The 20401-nt window shown below is 42.6% G+C and overlaps 1 protein-coding gene across 1 annotated transcript; it reads left to right on the forward strand.

Annotated features, from left to right (window-relative positions):
- The first annotated feature begins 2862 nt into the window (after window positions 1-2862).
- Window positions 2863-15843, forward strand: CD80 (CD80 molecule). Its single transcript, XM_015558479.1, has 3 exons — window positions 2863-3092; window positions 5784-6092; window positions 15380-15843. The coding sequence occupies exons 2-3, from the start codon at window positions 5996-5998 to the stop codon at window positions 15841-15843; spliced, it is 561 nt and encodes a 186-aa protein (XP_015413965.1). The 5' UTR covers window positions 2863-3092; window positions 5784-5995.
- The last annotated feature ends 4558 nt before the right edge of the window (window positions 15844-20401 follow it).

Here is a 20401-nt window from a genome sequence, read left to right on the forward strand (position 1 = left end):
GTCACCAGCGACCGCGGTCCGGCCGTCCCGTCGGTGACTCACGTGGGCCCCGGGCCGAGGCCTCTTCCTGCCGGGCCATGTAGCCAAAAGCTTAGAAAAGGGCTCCTTTTCAACTCCCTGGGCCCCTCGCCCGTGAAAGCGGACAAGAAAAGCTAGTACTCCCTAGGGTGGTTGCTAGGATTAATTTTAACTCTTGTCATTTATTTGGCAGCTGAATATTATTTTTTCATCCTGCTAGTTAATAAAAGCACAGAAATACTAAGACTACTTTTGTCTAAATAAATGAATGTGCCAGTTTTGGTTTTTTTTAATTAGAATCAACATATATGTGTACCAAGAAGAGGTTCAGGCTAGAATAAAGAACAGAGCATTTATTTGAGCAAAAGGAGACAAAAATCTGTGGCAGGTCCATTCTCGGAAATTCCAGACTGCAGACTTGCAAGGGCCTGAGTGCGGACCTTGAGCAGGGGTTTTCAAATGGTTTTCACACTGAATATTCAATTTTCTGCAAACAAAGCCTTACCTACGGTCATTATATAAAATGGATGGAAACTAAGCTGCTTGGGGCGAAGTGGCGTGTAGAAGGCGACTGAGAGCCTGGACCCGAGTTCCCTTTCCCCTGTAGGAGATGGGGGTTGGGGTTGGTCCTGGGGGGGAGGAGGGGGCAGCCAGGAGAGAGGGCGAGCCCTGGGGAGAGCAGTGGCTGGTGTTTACCAAGTGGTGCAGAGGGCTGCAATGTTTTCAGAACTGTGTGTTCACGCCAGTGTGGCTGGGCCGACGAACTCATCTTTCACAGCAAGAAGTCAATCAAGAGTCTCTAGACACACAAAAATGAAAATATGTCCTTGGAGAGCATAATCATGACTGCAACCTTTAATGTTCTCACAGTTTCTTTTTTTTCTTTTTTTTTTTTTTTTTAGTCTTGAAGGGATATTTTAGGGGAAGTGCCTCTTGTCTAGAGGAAATATTTATATGAATTCAGCAATTCCATCAACTTGTCTTTCTCTTTAGTGAAATTCAAGTAAAATTAAATTTAAAATTGTATCTGAAATGTGGTTGTTATCGTTTTATAAAAGTATCTCTACCCATCTGGAAGAAGAAAAAAATCTGTGGCAGGCAGTTAGACACAGTAGCAGAGCAAGGACTATGGGCCAGGTACAGAGGTCACCAGGGCAAAAAGCCTCAGGTGCCTACCAAGGGACAATTGGAGGGTGGGACCTCACCCCCAGGAGACCTTTCCTCCCCTCAAAAATCAAAGGTCCTGCTGGACCCCCTAACCTTCCCTTCCTAGAGACAAGCTCTAGGCCTCAGTTGTATTTGAGCTCAAGGCCTAGAAAAGCAACAAAACCAGAGAGGAGATCCCCATGGCTGACCTCAGGACCAGCTGCATTGAATAATGAACCCCTGCCCAGGCACCAACCAATCAATCCGTGGAGACCTAGACCCTGAGAGGGCACACCCGGAAATTTGCTGAATATTCTATTGAGATCATCCTCTCGGATCTCCCCTAAAATCTCCACCCTTAAGACCCTTAGTTCAGAGGACCCAGCATGCTCTCCCTTCCTCCTCCCATCTCCCCATTCCCTCCCCCAGGCATTACCATTACCTTCCTTACTCCCAAGCTCCAAGGGCCCTGCCTCTACCTCTGTAACTTGTTTCCTAAGCCCATTTCATCTACAAATTACTACTTGTACCTCTGTGACTTTATAAATAAATATGGAGTCTTGGCTCTGAATTCTTTCCTAGCCAGACTCAAGCATGGAAGTTGCTGAACCCAGATGCAGTCTGACCCCACCCATCTAACAGTGCAGTTCCCGCAGCCTCTGAAGGAGCAGCCCAAACTATGCCACAGTGATCAAAGAAAGGCAGGGTTCATTAAGGCAAAAACCACAAAACGTAATTTTTCCATGCAAATGAAGGATTTCTGGAGAGGTTAACAGGGATTGATTAGTCCAGTATGCAAACTAGAGGGTTTCAAAACTCCAAAGAGATATCCACTTATGTCCATGGAACAGTGGTTCCAGGATGTTTATGGCTCAGCCTGGAGTTGAGTTTAGCAGCAGGGTTAGTTTGGTGTGTTGTTCAGTGAGTTTTGATCATGTACCTTGGCACTCTCCCCCTGGGTGACAAAGGGGAAAGCAGTTATCCATCACCTTCCAGCCCCATTTGGTTAAGACTGGCCCCAAAGGCATTAACTCCTCCCATATTTTCAGACTGCACCCACTTAAGTGCAAAACTTCCAAAGGTCCCAGCCAAAGCACCAGAGAAGCTCAGGGCCAACAGCAGTCAATGGTGCCAGCCCAGGCAGGCGCTGCTGTCAGGTTCTACCTGTGCGAAACAGGTCAGCTGGATTAGCACGGGCCGGCCGTTTACCCACAGAATGCTCCAGAACTCTACAGAGGACGTAACCACAGCAAGCTGGCTGGAAATGGGATGGATGAGAGGCTAAATCCTCTTCACCCCGTGCCTTGGTTCTGTCATTGTGCCCCCCTGAGGTGCATTCAGCCGTGTCTCCCTCACCACGGCTGCCAGGAGCCCACTCTGTGAAGAGGGTGGGATGGAGAGGTGGGCATGCAATCAAGAGTGGCCTTATGAGCTGAGTACTCTCCAAAAGCTGTCCTCTACACATGATGGCCCATTCCTTCAGTGGCATGACTGAGACCAGGGAGGGATAACTCTAGGTGCTAAAACAAAACGGGGTAAGAACAGAAGCAGGCAGCTCATAAAGCTCGCAAGCATCTACTGCCAAAAGTCAACCCTCCAACCACTTTCTTCCCTCCCCCACGCTACCCGCTGCTCTCTTAGGACAGTGTGTGGTTGGCCCCACCCATCAGTCTAAGAAACTGACTGAGCTAGGGAGCTTCCTCAAATCATATCATCATAACCATACCTTGTGCTTTTATTTAATTATGCCTGCTGGAAAACTCGAGTAAGAGGAAGTTGGAAGGGGAATGCCGCCTCTGTGACATAGAACTTAAAGTACAACTGAGCAATTTGACAGCATTTCAAGCTACCCAAACGAGAACATCTCAGAAGCGGGTCCTCCTCCTTTAATTTTCAACACAAGAGAAAGAGAGAAATTGTTCTTCAGCGTAAGTAAATTTACTATTATCTTAATATGGGATAGCTTGTTATGTCTTTTTTCTTCCCCTTTTATTAATAGATTTTCTGTTGATTTATTTTTTGCGAAGAAGTATTTAAGAATTGAGACACTTGTTTTTCTATGTTAACATGTTAAGAAGGAAGTCGTTTCCAGTACTATGTTGAATAAGAGTGGTGAAGGCCAGCGATCCTGTCTTGTTCTGATCTTAAGGGAAATGCTTTTACTTTTTGTGCATTGAGTATGATGTCGGCTATGGGCTTGTCATTTATGTCCTTTTTAATGTTGAGGTATCATCCCACTATTCCCACTTTACTGAGAGTTTTTATCATAAGTAGGTACTGGTTTTTATCAAATGCTTTTTCTGCATCTGTTGATATAATCATGTGATTTTTAACCTTCATTTTGTTTATGTGATGCATCATGTTTATTGATTTGCAAATATTGTACCAACCTTGTATTCCCAGAATGAATCCTACTTGAACATGTAGTATGATCTTTTAATTGTATTGCTGGGTCTGGTTTGCTGATATTTTTTTGAGGATTTTAGCATCTATGTTCATTAGAGATACTGACCTATAATTTTCTTTCCTTATAGTGTCTTTATCTGGTTTTGGAATTAGAATAATGCTGGCCTTGTGAAATGAGCTTAGAAATTTTCCTGCCTCTTAAATTTTTTGGAATAGTTTGAGAAGGACAGGTGTTATTTCTTCTTTGAATGTTTAATAAAATTCACCTGTGGTCTAGGACATTTGTTTGCTGGAAAATTTTTTTTACTGCTTCAATTTCATTAGTTGTAATCAGTGTACTGTATTCAAGTTTTCTGATTCTTCCTGATTCGGTTTTGAAAGTGTGTATGTTTCTAGGAATTTATCCATTTTGCACAGGTTGTCCAATTTGTTGTCATATAGTTGTTCATATTATTTTCTTACAATCCTTTGTATTTCTGGTGTGTAAGTTGTTATTTCTCCTCTTTTGTTTCTGATTTTATTTATTTGGGTCCTCCCTTCTTTTTCTTGATGAATCTGGTTAATCTTTGTATCATTTATTTACTTCCGCTCTGTTCTTTATTATTTCCTTCCTTCTACTTACTCTGAGCTTTGTTTGTTGTTATTTTTCTAGTTCTTTTAGGTGTAGTAGGTTTAGATTGTTTGAGATTTTTCTTACTTTTAAAAAAAATCCTCACCTGAGGAGTGAGGATATTTTTTCCATTGATTCTAGAGAGAGTGCAAGGGTGGGGTGAAAGGGGAGAGAAACATCTATGTGACACATCAATTGGTTGCCTCCTACATGTGCCCCAGTGGGGGCAGGGATTGGAACCTGCAAGCATCGGGTGAGCAGGCTGATTCTCTAACCATTGAGGCACTCTGGCCAGGGCTTTTCTTGCCTTTTGAGATAGGACCGTAGTGCTAAGAACTTCCCTCTTAGGACTGCTTTCACTGTGCCCCATAGATTTGGGGTTGTTGTCTATTCATTTTCATTTGTTTCCAGGTAACTTTTTATTTCTTCCTTGATCTCATTGTTAATACATTCATGGTTTAATAACATGTTATTTAGCCTCCATGTGTATGAATGTTTTTAGGGTTTTTTTTTTAATTGTAATTTCTAGCTTTATACTATTGTGGCCAGAGAAGATGCTTAATATAATTTCAATCTTCTTGAATTTATTAAGACTTACTTTGTGTCCTAACATGTGATCTTTGAGACTATTCCATGTGCACTTGAGAAGAACATATATTCTGCTTCTTTGGGGTGAAATATTCTATAAATATCAAGTAAATCTACCAAATCCAGCATGACATTTGCCTTATTTTATGTCTGCAAGATCTATTCACTGATGTCAGTGGGGTCTTCAAACCCCCTACGAAGACTGTATTGCTATCAATCTCTTCCTTAATGTTCACCAAGAATTTCTTTTTTTAAAAAATATGTTTCATTGATTTTTTACAGAGAGGAAGGGAGAGGGATAGAGAGTTAGAAACATCAATGAGAGAGAAACATCAATCAGCTGCCTCCTGCACACTCCCTACTGGGGATGTGCCCGCAACCAAGGTACATGCCCTTGACCGGAATCGAACCTCAGACCCCTGAGTCCGAAGGCCGACGCTCTATCCACTGAGCCAAACCAGTTAGGGCACCAAGAATTTCTTTATATATTTATATGCTCCTATGTTGGCTGCATATAGGTATACAAGGATTATATCCTCTGTTGTACTGCTCCTTGTAGTATTATGTAGTGACCTCCTGTGCAGTTGATGTTTTATTGAGTTGTACACTTGAAACTTGTATAGTTTCACAAGCCAATGTCACCACAATCTATACTAATAAAATGGTAATATGTGAATTAGACCAGATGTCATACCGGACATCCTTCCTGACAAAGCCGGGACCCAGGCAGTGCCGTCCGGGATCCCCGGGTACCTGCCCGGGCAAAGCCACCCAGGGTCCCCAGGTACCTGCCCGGGCAAAGCCATCCAGGGTCCCCAGGTACCTGCTGCGGCAAAGCCACCCGAAAGAGGAAAGCCTGGGTCCTGGGTACAGGGGCCGAGGCAAAGGCGGTTAGGGGACCAGGCAGGCTCAGAGTAGGATCCCCAGACTATTTTAGGCAGGCAACTAGAGAGTTTTACAAGCCACAGTGGACTGACCTTCCTTCCTGAGTGACTTTTATTTTCTTCTTTTTCAGGGTGTCAGAATAAATCCACCATCTTTTATATTCAGGATTTTAAAGACCTGGGTACATCATCAGCCTCTCCTCAGTGTGTTTTGCAATTGAGTCCTCTGTGTGAGGCAACTGAATTTCTTCTGCACAAGCCTGGGACTCGCTGGGAAGGTGCCCAGTTCTCACTTGGTGCAAAATTGTTTGCTTTCGTTTTTTCATTGTAAGGAGCAGAAGCCATGGGTCAAACAAAGTGGAGAACACTACCCTCCAGGCGCTCGTACCTCAAGCTCTTTCAGTCTTTGGTGCTGGCTGGTCATTTTTACTTCTCTTCAGGTAAGCAACTTGACTGAGTTTGTTGTTTCAGGGCTTAGGGAAATGACGATCTTTCTAATTTGAAGAGGGAAAGAAAGCAGTTGAGGTGTATAATCTTCCTAATGTTAAAATTTTCCTTAATGTGTATTTTTATGCTTTAGGTGTTGATGCCCTTTGTGCACACTGGCATCTGACATTAAGTGGTATCAGATTTAGAATAAAACTATTTTTTTTAGTTATTTTTAACTTACTACATAGGTATTTCATGTGTGTTCTGCAAAGAATATTTTATCTTCTGGAGGCTTTTGTTTCATCTTAGGTGCTAGGTTTAGGGGACTATTCAGAAGGGTGGGACTCATCCTAGCAATAGGATGGCTCAAACTCTATTTTTTCTATCTATCTATCTATCTATCTATCTATCTATCTAAATTTATTTTAGAGAGAGGAAGGGAGAGGGATAGAGAGATAGAAATGATGAGAGACTAACATTAATCAGCTTCCTCTTGCAGGTTCCCCACTGGGAATAGAGCAGGCATGTGCCCTGACCTGGAATCAAACCATGACCTCCTGGTTCATGCGTTGACTCTCAACCAGTGAGCCACACTGGCCAGGTCCAACTTTTTTTTTTTAATATATTTGTATTGATTTCAAAGAATAAGAGAGAGGGAGAGAGAGACAGAAACATCAATGACAAGAGAGAGTCATTGATGGGCTACCTCCTCCATGCTCCACACCAGGGATCAAGACCGTAACCCAGGCATTCGCCCCAAGCAAGAATAGAACCGTGACCTGACTCATAGGTCTACTAGGCATTGAGACATGTCCGCCAGGCCCGACTTTATTTTTAAAATTAAAGCAAAAGCCCTAACCGGTTTGGCTCAGTGGATAGAGCATTAGCTTGTGGACTCAACAGTCCCAGGTTCGATTTTGGTCAAGGGCATGTACCTGGTTGTGGGCTCAATCCCCAGTAATAGGCGTGCAGGAGGCAGTGATCAATGATTCTCTGCCCTAACAGGTTTGGCTCAGTGGATAGAGCGTCAGCCTGCGGACTGAAGAGTCCCAGGTTCAATTCCGGTCAAGGGCATGTACCTTGGTTGCGGGCACATCCCTTGTAGGGGGTGTGCAGGAGGCGGCTGATTGATGTTTCTCTCTCATCGATGTTTCTAATTCTCTATCCCTCCCTTCCTTTCTGTAAAAAAGTCAATAAAATATAATATAAAATAAAATAAAATAAAAGCAAAAGATTTGCTTTCTGCTGAACAGTATAGTATCTGGTTTCCCCAAAATAAAAAGAAGGCTTTGGCTACCACAGTTTGCCAGTCCGCAAAGAGCCGAATATCAGAAGTCCTTGTGTTAAGAGCTCTTACTAAAAACCTGTCTCACTGTGGTGTTGCCCAGAATGTCGAAGTTGGGAGGGAGAGAAAGAAAGGGAAGGGAAGAAAAGTTAGGGGACACAGATTACTTGACTATTTTGTATATATTTCATAGTTATATTATATTTCCAACAGTTACAATTTTCTTCTGGGAAGTTGGGAAAGCACTCCCAAATTAGAGTCTTAGAGAATCTAAATAAGTTTCAAAATATTTAGAAGAAAATTTGTACAGGCTTCCTAGGTGTGTGTGTGTGTGTGTGTGTGTGTGTGTGTGTGTGTGACACAGAGAGAAAAACAATAAAAAAGATAATATAAAAAGATCATTAACAATAAATTTAATAAAATTAAAAATGTATATTAAAAATTATAGCAGCAAAAAAATGCCACACACATTAAAATAAAAACCAAGGCTTTAGCAATTAAGCCAGAAAATTCATCAGAGGCAAAAGGAAGACAATCTTTGAGCTAAAGAAAAACATTTAGGAAAGCACCTTGTTCTATTTTCATCTCATGGCACACATAAATTAATTATGTTAACATTCTGTGGCAACCAAAATATGTATTGTATTTGTTGCCAATCTGACCAAAAAACAGGTGTAATTTTGATTCGTTCACACCAGACTATTGTTGTGTTGTCTATTGTCATTGTTTTATTTGACAATCTAAGGGAAAAGAGGTCAGTGCCCCTGACTAAATAGTACTGACTATTTAGTATTGCATGTTTTAAGAATTCTTGTGGCACACTGGTGGATCACAAAATCACTGTTTTGTAGTTACATCCAGATTTTACTGTTGCTGTTCTGAGTCACAAATGAACCCATGAGCAAACAAAGTCACAACACGTGGAGAGCAGTGAAGTACCTGGTTCTGACTGTAAGAGCCCAAGACCAAGCAGACCAGGGTGGGCTGGGGCAATTGGGCAGGTGGGAAATAGGTGATGGTTCTAGAATTCTATGTGGGGCAACAGCATGGACAAAAGCACAAAAGTAAGCATGAATCTGACACATGCGTTCATTCCTTTATTTAACCATTTGTTAATTCAACAAACACAGCATCTCCTATGCACAGACCCTTTTCTCGGTCTTGGGGACAAGTGATGAGCAAAATTGACATGGCTTTTGCTTTCATGGAATTTATGATCATTAATGAAAATGAAGAAAATGAAAATTAATCAAATAATCATTCAATTGAAGGTCTGACTAACAAACGCTGTCTTTCCTTGCCAGAAGGGAGAGTGGTGAGAGTGAACTGGGGAGAAAACAGAAGAAAACAGAAAGAGAAACCGAGGACCGAGAAACTGAAGGGGTGGGGACCTGTGGGGATAGAGACCAGGCTCCATAAGGGTTTGGTGGCCACAGTCAGGAATGTGAATGTTACTTGGAGGGCACCCAGAAGCCATGGAAGGGTTTTGAGCAGGGTGGTGACATGGTCTATCCCAGTGCGGCTCACACTTTCATTTTGCATACCAATTACCTGGGGTCTTGTTTAAATGCCGTTTCTAGCACAGGGGCCTAAGTATAGAAGCTGTCCCGGTGGAAATTCCAAAATGCTCAGAAGATTTTTGGTTCCTCTTTTCAGTCTGGTTCTGCCTCAACATAGGCATCTTGTAAGGGGGCCTCACATAGTAAGTCACTGACCTTTAGAAATACTTACACTTCTCAATGGACAAAAATTTCTTAAGAACCATCACTGAAATTAGCTCATTTTCACCAACATCGGCCTCATGGCAGAGTGAGAAGGCTTCTTTGTTTCTCTCCTTAAATTGACAAGTCAGACAACTATAACTCAACAAAGGATCCCTTGCTCAACACACAAAGTCTTCCTGAGAAATCCACGCATCCGAAGGTGGGTTTATTGGAATGAGTAGGGGAGGGAGGACAGGGACTAAAGAGCACGGTTCGGCACCCACCGTAGCTCCAGCGAGCACAGTAGCAGTGATAAGTCAGGCCGCAGCCCTCACACAACAGCCTGAAGCGTAAGGAGCAGAGGCTGTGTCCCTCCCTTCTCCCATTGCAGCAGAGTCCAGTAGAGGTGGCTGGGATGCTTAAACAGCACAACAGACCGGCAGCCATTGCTGACAGGAAGGCAGAGTTGTGAAATCATGAATTTGCCTCCCTTGCCCCACCCATCACCACAGGCCCTCGCAGAGGTAGTGAAGACAACTCCAAAAACACAGTGGGGTCAGCTGCCATTAATAATGAGGAGGCAGTAATGGAAGCTAACAAAACTGGTTCTCCATTATGGTGTTCACCTTAACCAAGATGAGCAGGTCACAGAGGAGACATCCACCACTCCAGCGGTTCTGGGGCATTTTCCTCAATTTAAGCAATGTCACAAGAGGAAACAAAGACTTGTGCTATAGCACCATCTACTGGAAGACAAAAGAAAGTAATCTACCTAGCAGCCTACTCGAGAACAAAACAGACAAGAAAAGCATTCCCTTCCTTGAATGCACAGACCTAAAAACATGAAGAACCATGAGCAACCAAGGTAACATGGAAGCACAGAATGAAAATGAAAAGTCCCCAGAAACCAAACTCAAAGTCATGGAAGACTGCAATTTAAATAACAGAGAATTTGAGATTGCAGTTATGAAGAAACTCAAGGAAGTACAAGAAAGGCCATTTGATGAGCTCAGGAATGAAATTAATGAACAAAAAGAACACCTTACCAAAGTAATTAAAATTATAAAAAAGAACCAAATAGAAATTATGAAGTTGAAGAACTCAATAAATGAGATGAGGAATGCATTAGAAAACATTGGATATAGAGTAGACCAGACGGAACAGAGAATCAGGAAGCTCAAAGATAGGAGCCTAAAAATGAACCAGGAGGAAGGAGAAAGAGAACTAAGAGCTACCATATGACCAGCAATCCCTTTTCTGGGTATCTATCCAAATAATTTAAAAATACTTTTTTGGTAAAAATAAATGTACCCTTATGCTCATTGCAGCTTTATTTACAACTAGAAGCCCAGTGCACAAAACTCATGCACTGGTAGGGTACCTAGTGACTGCTGGCTGTCGGCCAGGGCCTCCCTCCCTTTCCCCGGCCACCTGCCAGTGCTGGGCCTCCCTCCCTTCCCCTGGCCACCTGCCAGTGCTGGGGCCTCCCTCCCTTCCCCCAGCCAAACCGCTACCTGGTCGAACTCCCGGAAGAACACCAGTTGAGGGGACAATTTGCATACTATACTTTTATTATATAGGATAGCTAAGTCATGGAAACAACTTCCACAGATGATTAGTTAAAGAAGATGTGAAGAGAACCAAGATGGTGGTTTAGGTAAATGCCAGCACTCGCCACCTCCTACAATCACATCAAAATTACAACTAAAATACAGAAAAATATCATTCAGAACCACCTGAAATCTGGTTGAATGGGAGTCCTACAACTAGAAAAATAAAGAAGAAAGCACATCAAGACTAGTAGGAGGGGTGGAGGCACGGAATGGACTTGTCCAACATCCATGTGTGGTGTTTTTTTAATTGGGAGGGATATCTCCAAGGCTTCTGGTGAGAAGCAAGGGGCCCTAGTCCCACACCAGACCCCTCATCCCGGAGTTCCAGAGCTGCGAAGAGAAGACCCCGTAACTTCAGGCTGTAAAAATCAGTAAGGATTGTGACTGAGTGACACAAAGGCTGCTGGAGTCTCAGATAGTTCCTCGTAAAAGGCTGGAACATGTACATACACGGTCCCACTTCCTCTGAGCTCCAGCACCTGGCAGTGACTTTGGGGGGGTGGGGTCCAGGGGCATACAGGGAGGAACTGGATTGTCTGGCATCAGGGCAGGAACTAGGTAGCAGCTTTCTCCCAGCTGGGGGTGCTCACAGGGGTCATTGTTCCTGTGCTGGGACCTCCCCATCATGACAGAGCTGACTGGCAGCCATATCTGAGTTTCCATCAGCATGGCTCACACTGTTTGCTCTGCCCTGGTGATTCCTTGAGATCCCACCCCATCCAATTTGCAGCCCCACCCAAGCTGTTTGCAGTGACTTTTCCACATGAATGGCCTGTCCTGGCTCAGGCTTCAGACTTTTCTAAAATCTCTCAAACAAGTAGCAACTGGTGTCAGCATGCCCAAACCTATCAATAAAAGGCCCAAGACCTGGCACTAGCAATAAAATGGCAATACATATATATATCTATCAACAATGGAATGTGAAAATCAAAATAAATGAACAAGAAATCTAATAAAAAAAATAAACTGATGAATAAAATAGAATCAGAGGTGTGGAAACATGGAACAGACTGAAAAATCCCAGAGGGAAGTGGGGAGGGAGGGTTGGCAATAGATTAACCAAAGATATTATATGCATATACCTGGTATGTATTACCTATGGACACAAACAATAGGGTACTGAAGGCCTGAGGTGGGGTGGAATAAGGTGGAGGCGGACAGTGGGGGAAAAAATGGGGGCGTCTGTAATACTCTCAATAATGATTTTTTTAAAAGAAGATATACTGCCGAACCGGTTTGGCTCAGTGGATAGAGCATCAGCCTGCGGACTGAAGGGTCCCAGGTTCGATTCCGGTCAAGGGCATGTACCTGGGTTGCAGGCACATCCCCAGTAGGAGATGTGCAGGAGGCGGCTGATCGATGTTTCTCTCCCATCGATGTTTCTGACTCTCTATCTCTCTCCCTTTCTCTCTGTAAAAAATCAATAAAATATATTTAAAAAAAAAAAGAAGATATACTACATGTATAATAGAATACTTAGCCATAAAAAACGAGGTATTTCTATTTGTGACAATATGGATGAATCTTGAGATTATTGTGCTGAGTGAAATTAGTCAAATGAAAAAGGACAAGAAGTGTATTATTTCACTCTTATGTAGAATATAAAACAAAAACAATAAATGCATAATAAACAAACAAAACTCATAGATACAACATAAACAACAGAATGGTGGTTACTAGTGCAGAAAGGGGGTGAGGGGCAGATGAAGAGGGTAAAGGGGATCAAATACCTGGGGATGGAAGGAGGCTAGACCGTTAGATGTCATATTTTAAACTTGTACACCTGGCATTTCTGTTAACCAATGTTACCCCAATAAATTTTGTTTTAAAAAATTAGGTCACTTTCAGTTAAGATTTCTCTTTTTACAACATGTCAAAATCAGAAATCCTGGATTCTTTTTGGGAACAACTAACCTATTAGTTAAAACCCCTAGACATGGGCCTCCCCAGGGGGTCTGTTGGGTCTGGGCATGGTGTGGGTGGGGGTAGGGCAGTTGTGAAAGAGCTTGGGGCTCAGAGGGACTCTGCACAGCTTTGGAAAAGTGATCATGCCTTCTGAATGAAAAATTCATAAAATATAGTCTGAGAAGGGATTTTGGTGCTACTGATGAGTGCTCAGGAGCTAACGAAGAGATGGGGTTTGGAGGCTGAAATGTTGGCATTTCTGCAATATGCTGATGGGAAAATGGGTAGAATGTTTTTAATGGGGGTCCTCTAGCAAAACTAGGTTGTAGGGCAATTGCTGCATGGATTGCAGATGGCAAAGAGATAGGAAGATGGATGTAGGTCTGTTTAGGGTAGCTGAAGAGGTCAGACATGGTCCATAATGCTAACAAGGCCTTGTCTGGTGGGGATGATGGGAGTCATTTCAGTCTGAAGTCATGGGGCCAATCCAGAGCTGGGGGATAAAAGGATTCTGTTTCTCAAAGCAAAGGCACTTGGTGGTGGGGCCCAGCTGGGGTGCCAGCAGTGCTGGCTTACTTATCCTAGATCTGGGCTCTGAAGTTGAGAAAACCAGTAAACAAGGGGAGTGGCCTGAAAAATCTTTGGCCAGAAAATGTAAAACTGGACCAGTTTGCTTTCCAAGGCCTCGTTTCCTCCTCTGTAAAATAAGACCATCTGTGCAAATGAATAATCATGAAAATCGCTTGAAGATCTCACATGTCTTAACTATGACTTCCAGATTCCTGTGGAGCCGAGTACATGTCCAACCTGTGGTTGGGCTCATATGCTAGGTTTCCTACAGCCTTTCTTCTAATGGGACTAGTGGACCTTCTTCCTCACTGTCTGTCGAGAGATAAATGGGTGAAGAATTCATTATCATCATTATCTTATTCTCCTTAAAATAGGAAGGAATTCTGGCACATGCTAAAACATGGATGAAACTTAAGCTCATTATGCTAAGTAAAATAAGCCTGTCACAATAAGACAAATACTGCCTGGTCAGTGTGACTCAGTTCTCTCTCTCTCTCTCTCTCCCTCTCTCTCTCTCTCTCTCTAATTCTCTCTCCCTGAAATCAATTTTTAGAAAAACAACACCAAAGGAGAGTATCATGCTAGGTCAGCGGTTCTCAACCTGTGAGTTGCGACCGCTTTGGGGGTCGAACGACCCTTTCACAGGGGTCGCCTAAGACCATCAGAAAACACATATATAATTACATATTGTTTTTGTGATTAATCACTATGCTTTAATTATGTTCAATTTGTAACAATGAAATTGGGGGTCACCACAACATGAGGAACTGTATTAAAGGGTCGCGGCATTAGGAAGGTTGAGAACCACTGTGCTAGGTGAAGTAAGTCAGTCAGAGAAAGACAAGTATCACATGAACTCATTTATATGTGGGATCTAAGTAACAAATTGATGAAAGGAGTGGATCCAGAGACTCAAGCTGGAACAGAGTCTGGAATGTCAGAGGGAAGGTGGGCGGTGGGAGGCAATCAACAAAGGACCTTGTTTGCATATAGGCATGGCCCAAGGACACAGACAATGGGGCAGAGAGGGTCAATGGGGCAAAAAGGAGGCATATGTAATACTTTCAACAATAAAGAATTATTTTTAAAAGACAATCTGAAAAAAGCTACATGCTGTATCATTCTAACTATATGACATTCTGGAAAAGGCAATACTATGGAGGTGGTAAAGAAATCAGAGGTTGCCAGGGGTTAGGGGTGAGAAATGGATGAATAGACAGAACACAGAAGATTTTTAGGGCAGTGAACTATTCTGTATGATGCTGAAATGGTGGATACATGTCATTATAAGTTTGTCCAAATCCATAAAATGTATAACACCAAGAGTGAGCCTAACATAAACAAGGATTTTGGGATAGTGATGTGTCCTTGTAGGTTCATGAGTTGTAACAAATGTACCATTCAGATACAGAATGTTGATAATGGGGAAGCTAAGCATGTGTGGGGACACACTGCATAAGGTAAATCTCTGTACCTTCTGCTTAATATTGATGTGAATATAAAACTGCTCTTAAAAAAAAAAAAAAGCCCAGCTGGAGTGGCTCAGTGGATTGAGAATCATCCCATGAACCAAGAGGTCCAGGTTCAATTCCCAATCAGGGCACATGCCCGAATTGCAAGCTTGATCCCCAGTGCTGGGCGTGCAGGAGGCAGCCTATTGATGTGTCTCTCTCATTGAATCTTCTCTCTCTCCCTCCCCTTTCCTCTATGAAATCAATAAAAAAATATATTTAAAAAAACAACACACAAAATACTACATGATTCCACTTCTATGCAGTATCTAAAGTAGTCAATTTCATAGAAACATAAAGCTGAGTGTTGGATACCAGGGGTCAGGGAGCAGGGGGGAGGGGGTGGAGGGAAAGGGGTATTGTTGAATACATACAGACAGAGTTTCAGATTTGCAAGATAGAAAGGTCCTGGAGATCTGTTTCACAACAATGTGAATATACTTAGCACTACTGAACTGTACTCTTAAAAACACGATGGTAAATTTTATGGGGCAGTGAGGTCCTGGGAGGGGGGTGGGGGCAGGCTGGAGGGCGTCAACTTTAAAAATGAAGAAAAAAACAGCATTGGGAACCAAAAAAAATCAAAATGAATCATTTGAATATGCTTAGCCACAAGATATAACACTGTTACTGCCAACTCTGAATTCCTACTTGTGCAGGAATCTATATTTACTAAACATATAAAATCTTGTTCTATTTGCCTCTTTTTAGGCATCATCCAAGTGACCAAGACGGTGAATGACAGGGCAGTACTATCCTGTGATTACAACATTTCCACTGATGAACTGACAAAAGTTCGCATCTACTGGCAAAAAAATAATAGTGATATGGTGCTGAGTGTTGTTTCCGGAAAAATGCAAGTGTGGCCCAAGTATAAGAACCGCACCGTAGCCAACATCATCAGTAACCCTTTCATTGTGATCCTGGGTCTGCGCCCGTCAGACAATGGCACATACACCTGTGTCATTCAGAAGCCTGAAAGGGGGGCTTACAGGGTGGGACACTTGACTTCGGTGATGTTATCAGTCACAGGTCAGTGGAATTTTCTGATTTACTCTAAGCCTGCAAACTCTTCATGCCTTTTGAGATATACTCCTATTGAATTAGGTGAAACTTTTCTCCAAGAGGGATGTATCTCATTTTATTCCTTAGAGTTAAGTGAATCTCTACAGTAAACCCCAATTGGTTTCTCATTATGTCTTGGAAATATCTATTAGCATGCATTTCTTGAACTTTGACAACCCAAGTTTGTGACCATCATCCTGGGGCACTAGCATGACCCAAATGCCTTCTGAGTCATTAGGGGACTCGTTTGATTTAATGTAACTATACTATTAAACTGCTTTTGATCTGGTGATATATTCATGTGAAAGTATGTTGAAAGGTATAAGAGCAATGGAGGCATAAATATTTTTCAAATAGTATCTGAATGTCTATAACTATGGCTATCATACTATTTTTATATGTACTAGAGGCCCAATGCACGAAATTCATGCAAGGGACTTGGCCCTCGCAGCCCCAGCTTCATCCAGAAGGTCATTTGGCTGTCCGGTCTAATTAGCGTATTATGCTTTTATTATTATAGATTGTGTATTTGAAGTTCTCATCTAGCAGTCATTCCTAAAAGTTAGATGTTAGAGAACTGAAAGCGTAATTTATGCCTGCCACAGTAAAGAAAATTAATTCATGAATCAAAGCCCTATTTATACAACTACTATGAAGGGTAAGCATTTCCTATCTTGGGTAGAACGGAGCTTGGACTCACAGGTGATAATGCTAGAGGACACCAAGGTAGCCTGAGCCTCCTTGAGAAAGACAGCCTGGGCCATGTCCTCACACTTAAAATGCAAACACATTTCTTTTTCTTTCTGGGTAGTTGAGCCTTTAATGGAAACCAAACCTCTTAATAAAAGACAACATTATAATAATTATGTATGGTGCCAGGTGGGTTTTAGATTTATTGGGGGGAATCACTTCTTAATTATATTGATGTCTCACCACCAAGATGAACACCTGAAACTAATATAATATTGAATGTCATGTGTAATTGAAAACATACAAAAATAAAATAAACAACAACACAAAAGATAATGGCCCTGACCAGGTGGCTCAGTTGGTTGCACCATCGTCCTGTGCACCAATAGTTGCGGTTTCCATCCCCCGTGGGGGCGGCGGGGGGCGTGTGGGAGGCAGCCAATTGATGTTTTTCTCTCACATCGATGTTCCTCTCTCTCTCTCCCTTCCTCCTCCTCCTCCTCCTTCTTCTTCTTCTTCTTCTTCTTCTTCTTCTTCTTCTTCTTCTCTCTAAATTAATGAACATATCCTTGGGTGAGGATACAAAAATAATATTTAAAAATATAAGGATTAACCTTGATAATAGACAATGTAGTAAATTCTTCATTGTTCTCCCCTGCTTTGGTCTTTAGCTGTGATCTGTAGTATCCAGATCACACCTAACATTTAGGAGTAAGCCAAAGCTACATGGAATTGTCTTAAACCTCACTCTGTGTATTTCCTACTTGTGGAGAGAGGAAATTATAGGGTGGTGGGATTTGAGGAGTTCTAAGAAGCCCACTTCTTCCAAAGTTCTGACCTGCATTGATTCCTGGGAGTTCCTGCCATTATGGCCTCTTCAGCTAGTTTCAGCACCCCCCGCCTCCCGCGCCACACACACACACACACACACACACACACACACACACACACTTCCCACCAAGATCCCTTTTAATAAGGAAAATGTGTTACCTAAGGGATGTGGCACCACAAATAAATTATTCTATATCAATTCATTACATAGATACATATTCCTCTAACAGAATACCCAGAGACCGGACATGTACACTTGGATAGAAAAGAGGCAGAGTTTCAGGGAGGACAAGCCCTGGTAGCATATTACAGTGGAGGACCAAGGATAACTAAACGGGCAACTTGAGAGTGCTGGGGGCCTCAGAACAGGGGTGGGGCACCAAAATCAGGTGAGGGAAGACAAAAGGGGAAACTTCACCTGCTTAATTTGACCCAGAACCAATTCTGATGTTTCCAGTGAGTCCATGAGAGCAGTGCTTCTCAGGTGGGAATGTGCCTCTGCCCTGGGGAGCTTGTTAAAATGCACTTTCAAATGCAGCAGATCTCAGTGGGATCTGCAATGCTGCACTTCTAACAAGCTTCCAGGTGATGCCTGTGTGGCTGGTGAGGACCACGGTTTGAGAAACAAGAAGTTAAACAGTCACTCAGTTGGTAAGGGTGACCAACTACCTTTTTTGCCCAGGACTGGATGATTTCCTCAGTCCGCGGTTTTCATGGTAAAACTAGAAAAACCTCAGGCTAACCAGGGCAAGTTGGTTTCTCTACATTTGCCTAAGACTGCAAAATAATATAATATCAGCACGGCATATATGAAAGCCTCCATTAACTAATACAATGAGGAACTAGTTGTACTGGTTAACAGATAAACTACGTTAATGGATTTTAACCTTCTAAAACATGTGCAGCTCTTCCTCTCCTAATATTTTTACCCTACCCATTAAGAATGGTGAAAACTTGGGTTGGTTGAATAAAATGAGAATCAGAGGAGTAATTCTTTGATGGGGAGCTGTTATTCTAAACAGATGACCTTAGGAAAGGCATAGGAGACAGAGCTGAAGCTGTTCCAAGCCAAGCCAGAACTTGAAAGATGATTTTTTTATCTTTAATTTCTTTATTGGTTAAGGTATTACAAATGTGTTAATAGAATCCCTGGTATTAACGGCACCCTTGAGGTTTATCTATTTCTCAGAAAATCGGAGTGCAGGAATGACCAAGAATTAACTTAGGACATGAGTTACTTGGATTTGTTATTCTAGGTTGTAACACATGATAGACTGATATTATGAGAAGCACAGGAAATATTACTTTTTAAAAAGTATTTAGTATTTGATGTATTAAGGTAACAACTTTTTGCTTAAATCCTTGCCTGAGGATATTTTTTTCATTGATTTTTAGAGAGAGTGGAGGGAGGGAGGGAGACAGACACACAGACATGTTTGGTTGCCTCCCACATGCACCCTCGGGGATTGAACCTGCAACTGAGGTATATGCCCTTGACTGGGAATGGAACCTGTGACCCTTCAGTCCTCAGGCCAGGCCAATGCTCTAACCCAGTGGTTCCCAATGTGGGGCACACACCCCACAGGGGGAAATTTGGTTTTTAAGGGGGACAATTTGAGAATGAGTTATTACATGTTTGGTTGCCTCCCACATGCACCCTCGGGGATTGAACCTGCAACTGAGGTATATGCCCTTGACTGGGAATGGAACCTGTGACCCTTCAGTCCTCAGGCCAGGCCAATGCTCTAACCCAGTGGTTCCCAATGTGGGGCACACACCCCACAGGGGGAAATTTGGTTTTTAAGGGGGACAATTTGAGAATGAGTTATTAAAAGTGAATTTTTTTGCATTTCTTGTGGTTCTAGGGGCCTCATATACAACTCTGGCCCGCCCCCAGCCCCAGCCACCCCGCCGCCGCTGGGGTAGGGGCGGCACATAGTCCCTTCCTGCCCATCTGTGTGCACAGCTCCTCCTGAGCGGTCATGATGCTTGGCTAATTAGCATATTTCATGATGCCCGGCTAATTTGCGTATTACCTGTTTATATATACAGATTTTTTGTGAGAGAAAGAGCAAGATTATTTTGCACTTCATATTGTTATTTTTCACAATTTCTTAGTGATTTCTTCCTCAGTACTTCAACTGTCCTTTCATTCTTTTATTTTTCTCTTTCATGGATGCCGTATTCTTTGGAAGCTTGTTTAGACCAAGTTAATGGCCTTTTAGGCTTCCTCCACGTGAATAGGAGTTCACTTTTTAAATAATAAGAATTATATGTCACGGGGGGGTTGGGGGGGAGGTATATTAGGATTTTAGAAATGCTTAGGTGGGTCATGGCCAAAAAAAGGTTGAGAACCACTGCTCTAACTGACCAGGGAAAAGAAAATTTCTTTTAATTTAAATTTTTATTGTTTACAGTATCACATAAATCTCTTTTTTTCCCTCCACTGCCCTCACCCCCCAGCACATGCCCTCATTCCCCCTACACCCCATCAGTGTCCATTGGTTATGCTCATATGCATGCATACAAGTCCTTTGGTTGATCTCTAACCCCCTCACCCCCACCTTCCCTCATAGGTTGGACAGTCTGTTCGATGCTTCTATGACTCTAGTTCTATTTTTGTTCATTAATTTATAGTGTTCATTGTATTCCACAAATGAGTGAGATTGTGTGATATTTATATTGATCTTTCTGACTGGCTTATCTCGCTTAGCATAGTGCTCTCCAGTTCCATCTATGCTGTTGCAAATGGTAAGAATTCCTTCTTTTTTACAGCAGCATAGTATTCCATCGTGTAGATGTACCACAGTTTTTAATCCCCCTTTCTGCTGATGGGCACTTAGGCTGTTTCCACTTCTTAGCTATGGGAAATTAGCTAAGGAGCTGGGGGGAGGTTGAAAGTGGCTGGGGAGATGCAGCCTGTACCAGGTGACCCTGGCAAGTGTCAACAGTTTGTCCGTCTGAGCCCCAGGCTATGAACACAGGGGTACATATATCCTTTCTGATTGGTGTTTCTGGATATTCCTAGAAGTGGGATCACTGGGTCAAATGGGAGTTGCATTTTTAACTTTTTGAGGAAACGCCATACTGTTTTCCACAGTGGCTGCACCAGTCTGCATTCCCACCAGCAGTGCACAAGGGTTCCTT

The sequence above is a fragment of the Myotis davidii genome, unplaced genomic scaffold, assembly GCF_000327345.1.
Source record: "Myotis davidii unplaced genomic scaffold, ASM32734v1 scaffold292, whole genome shotgun sequence".
Classification (NCBI taxonomy): Eukaryota; Metazoa; Chordata; class Mammalia; order Chiroptera; family Vespertilionidae; genus Myotis; species Myotis davidii.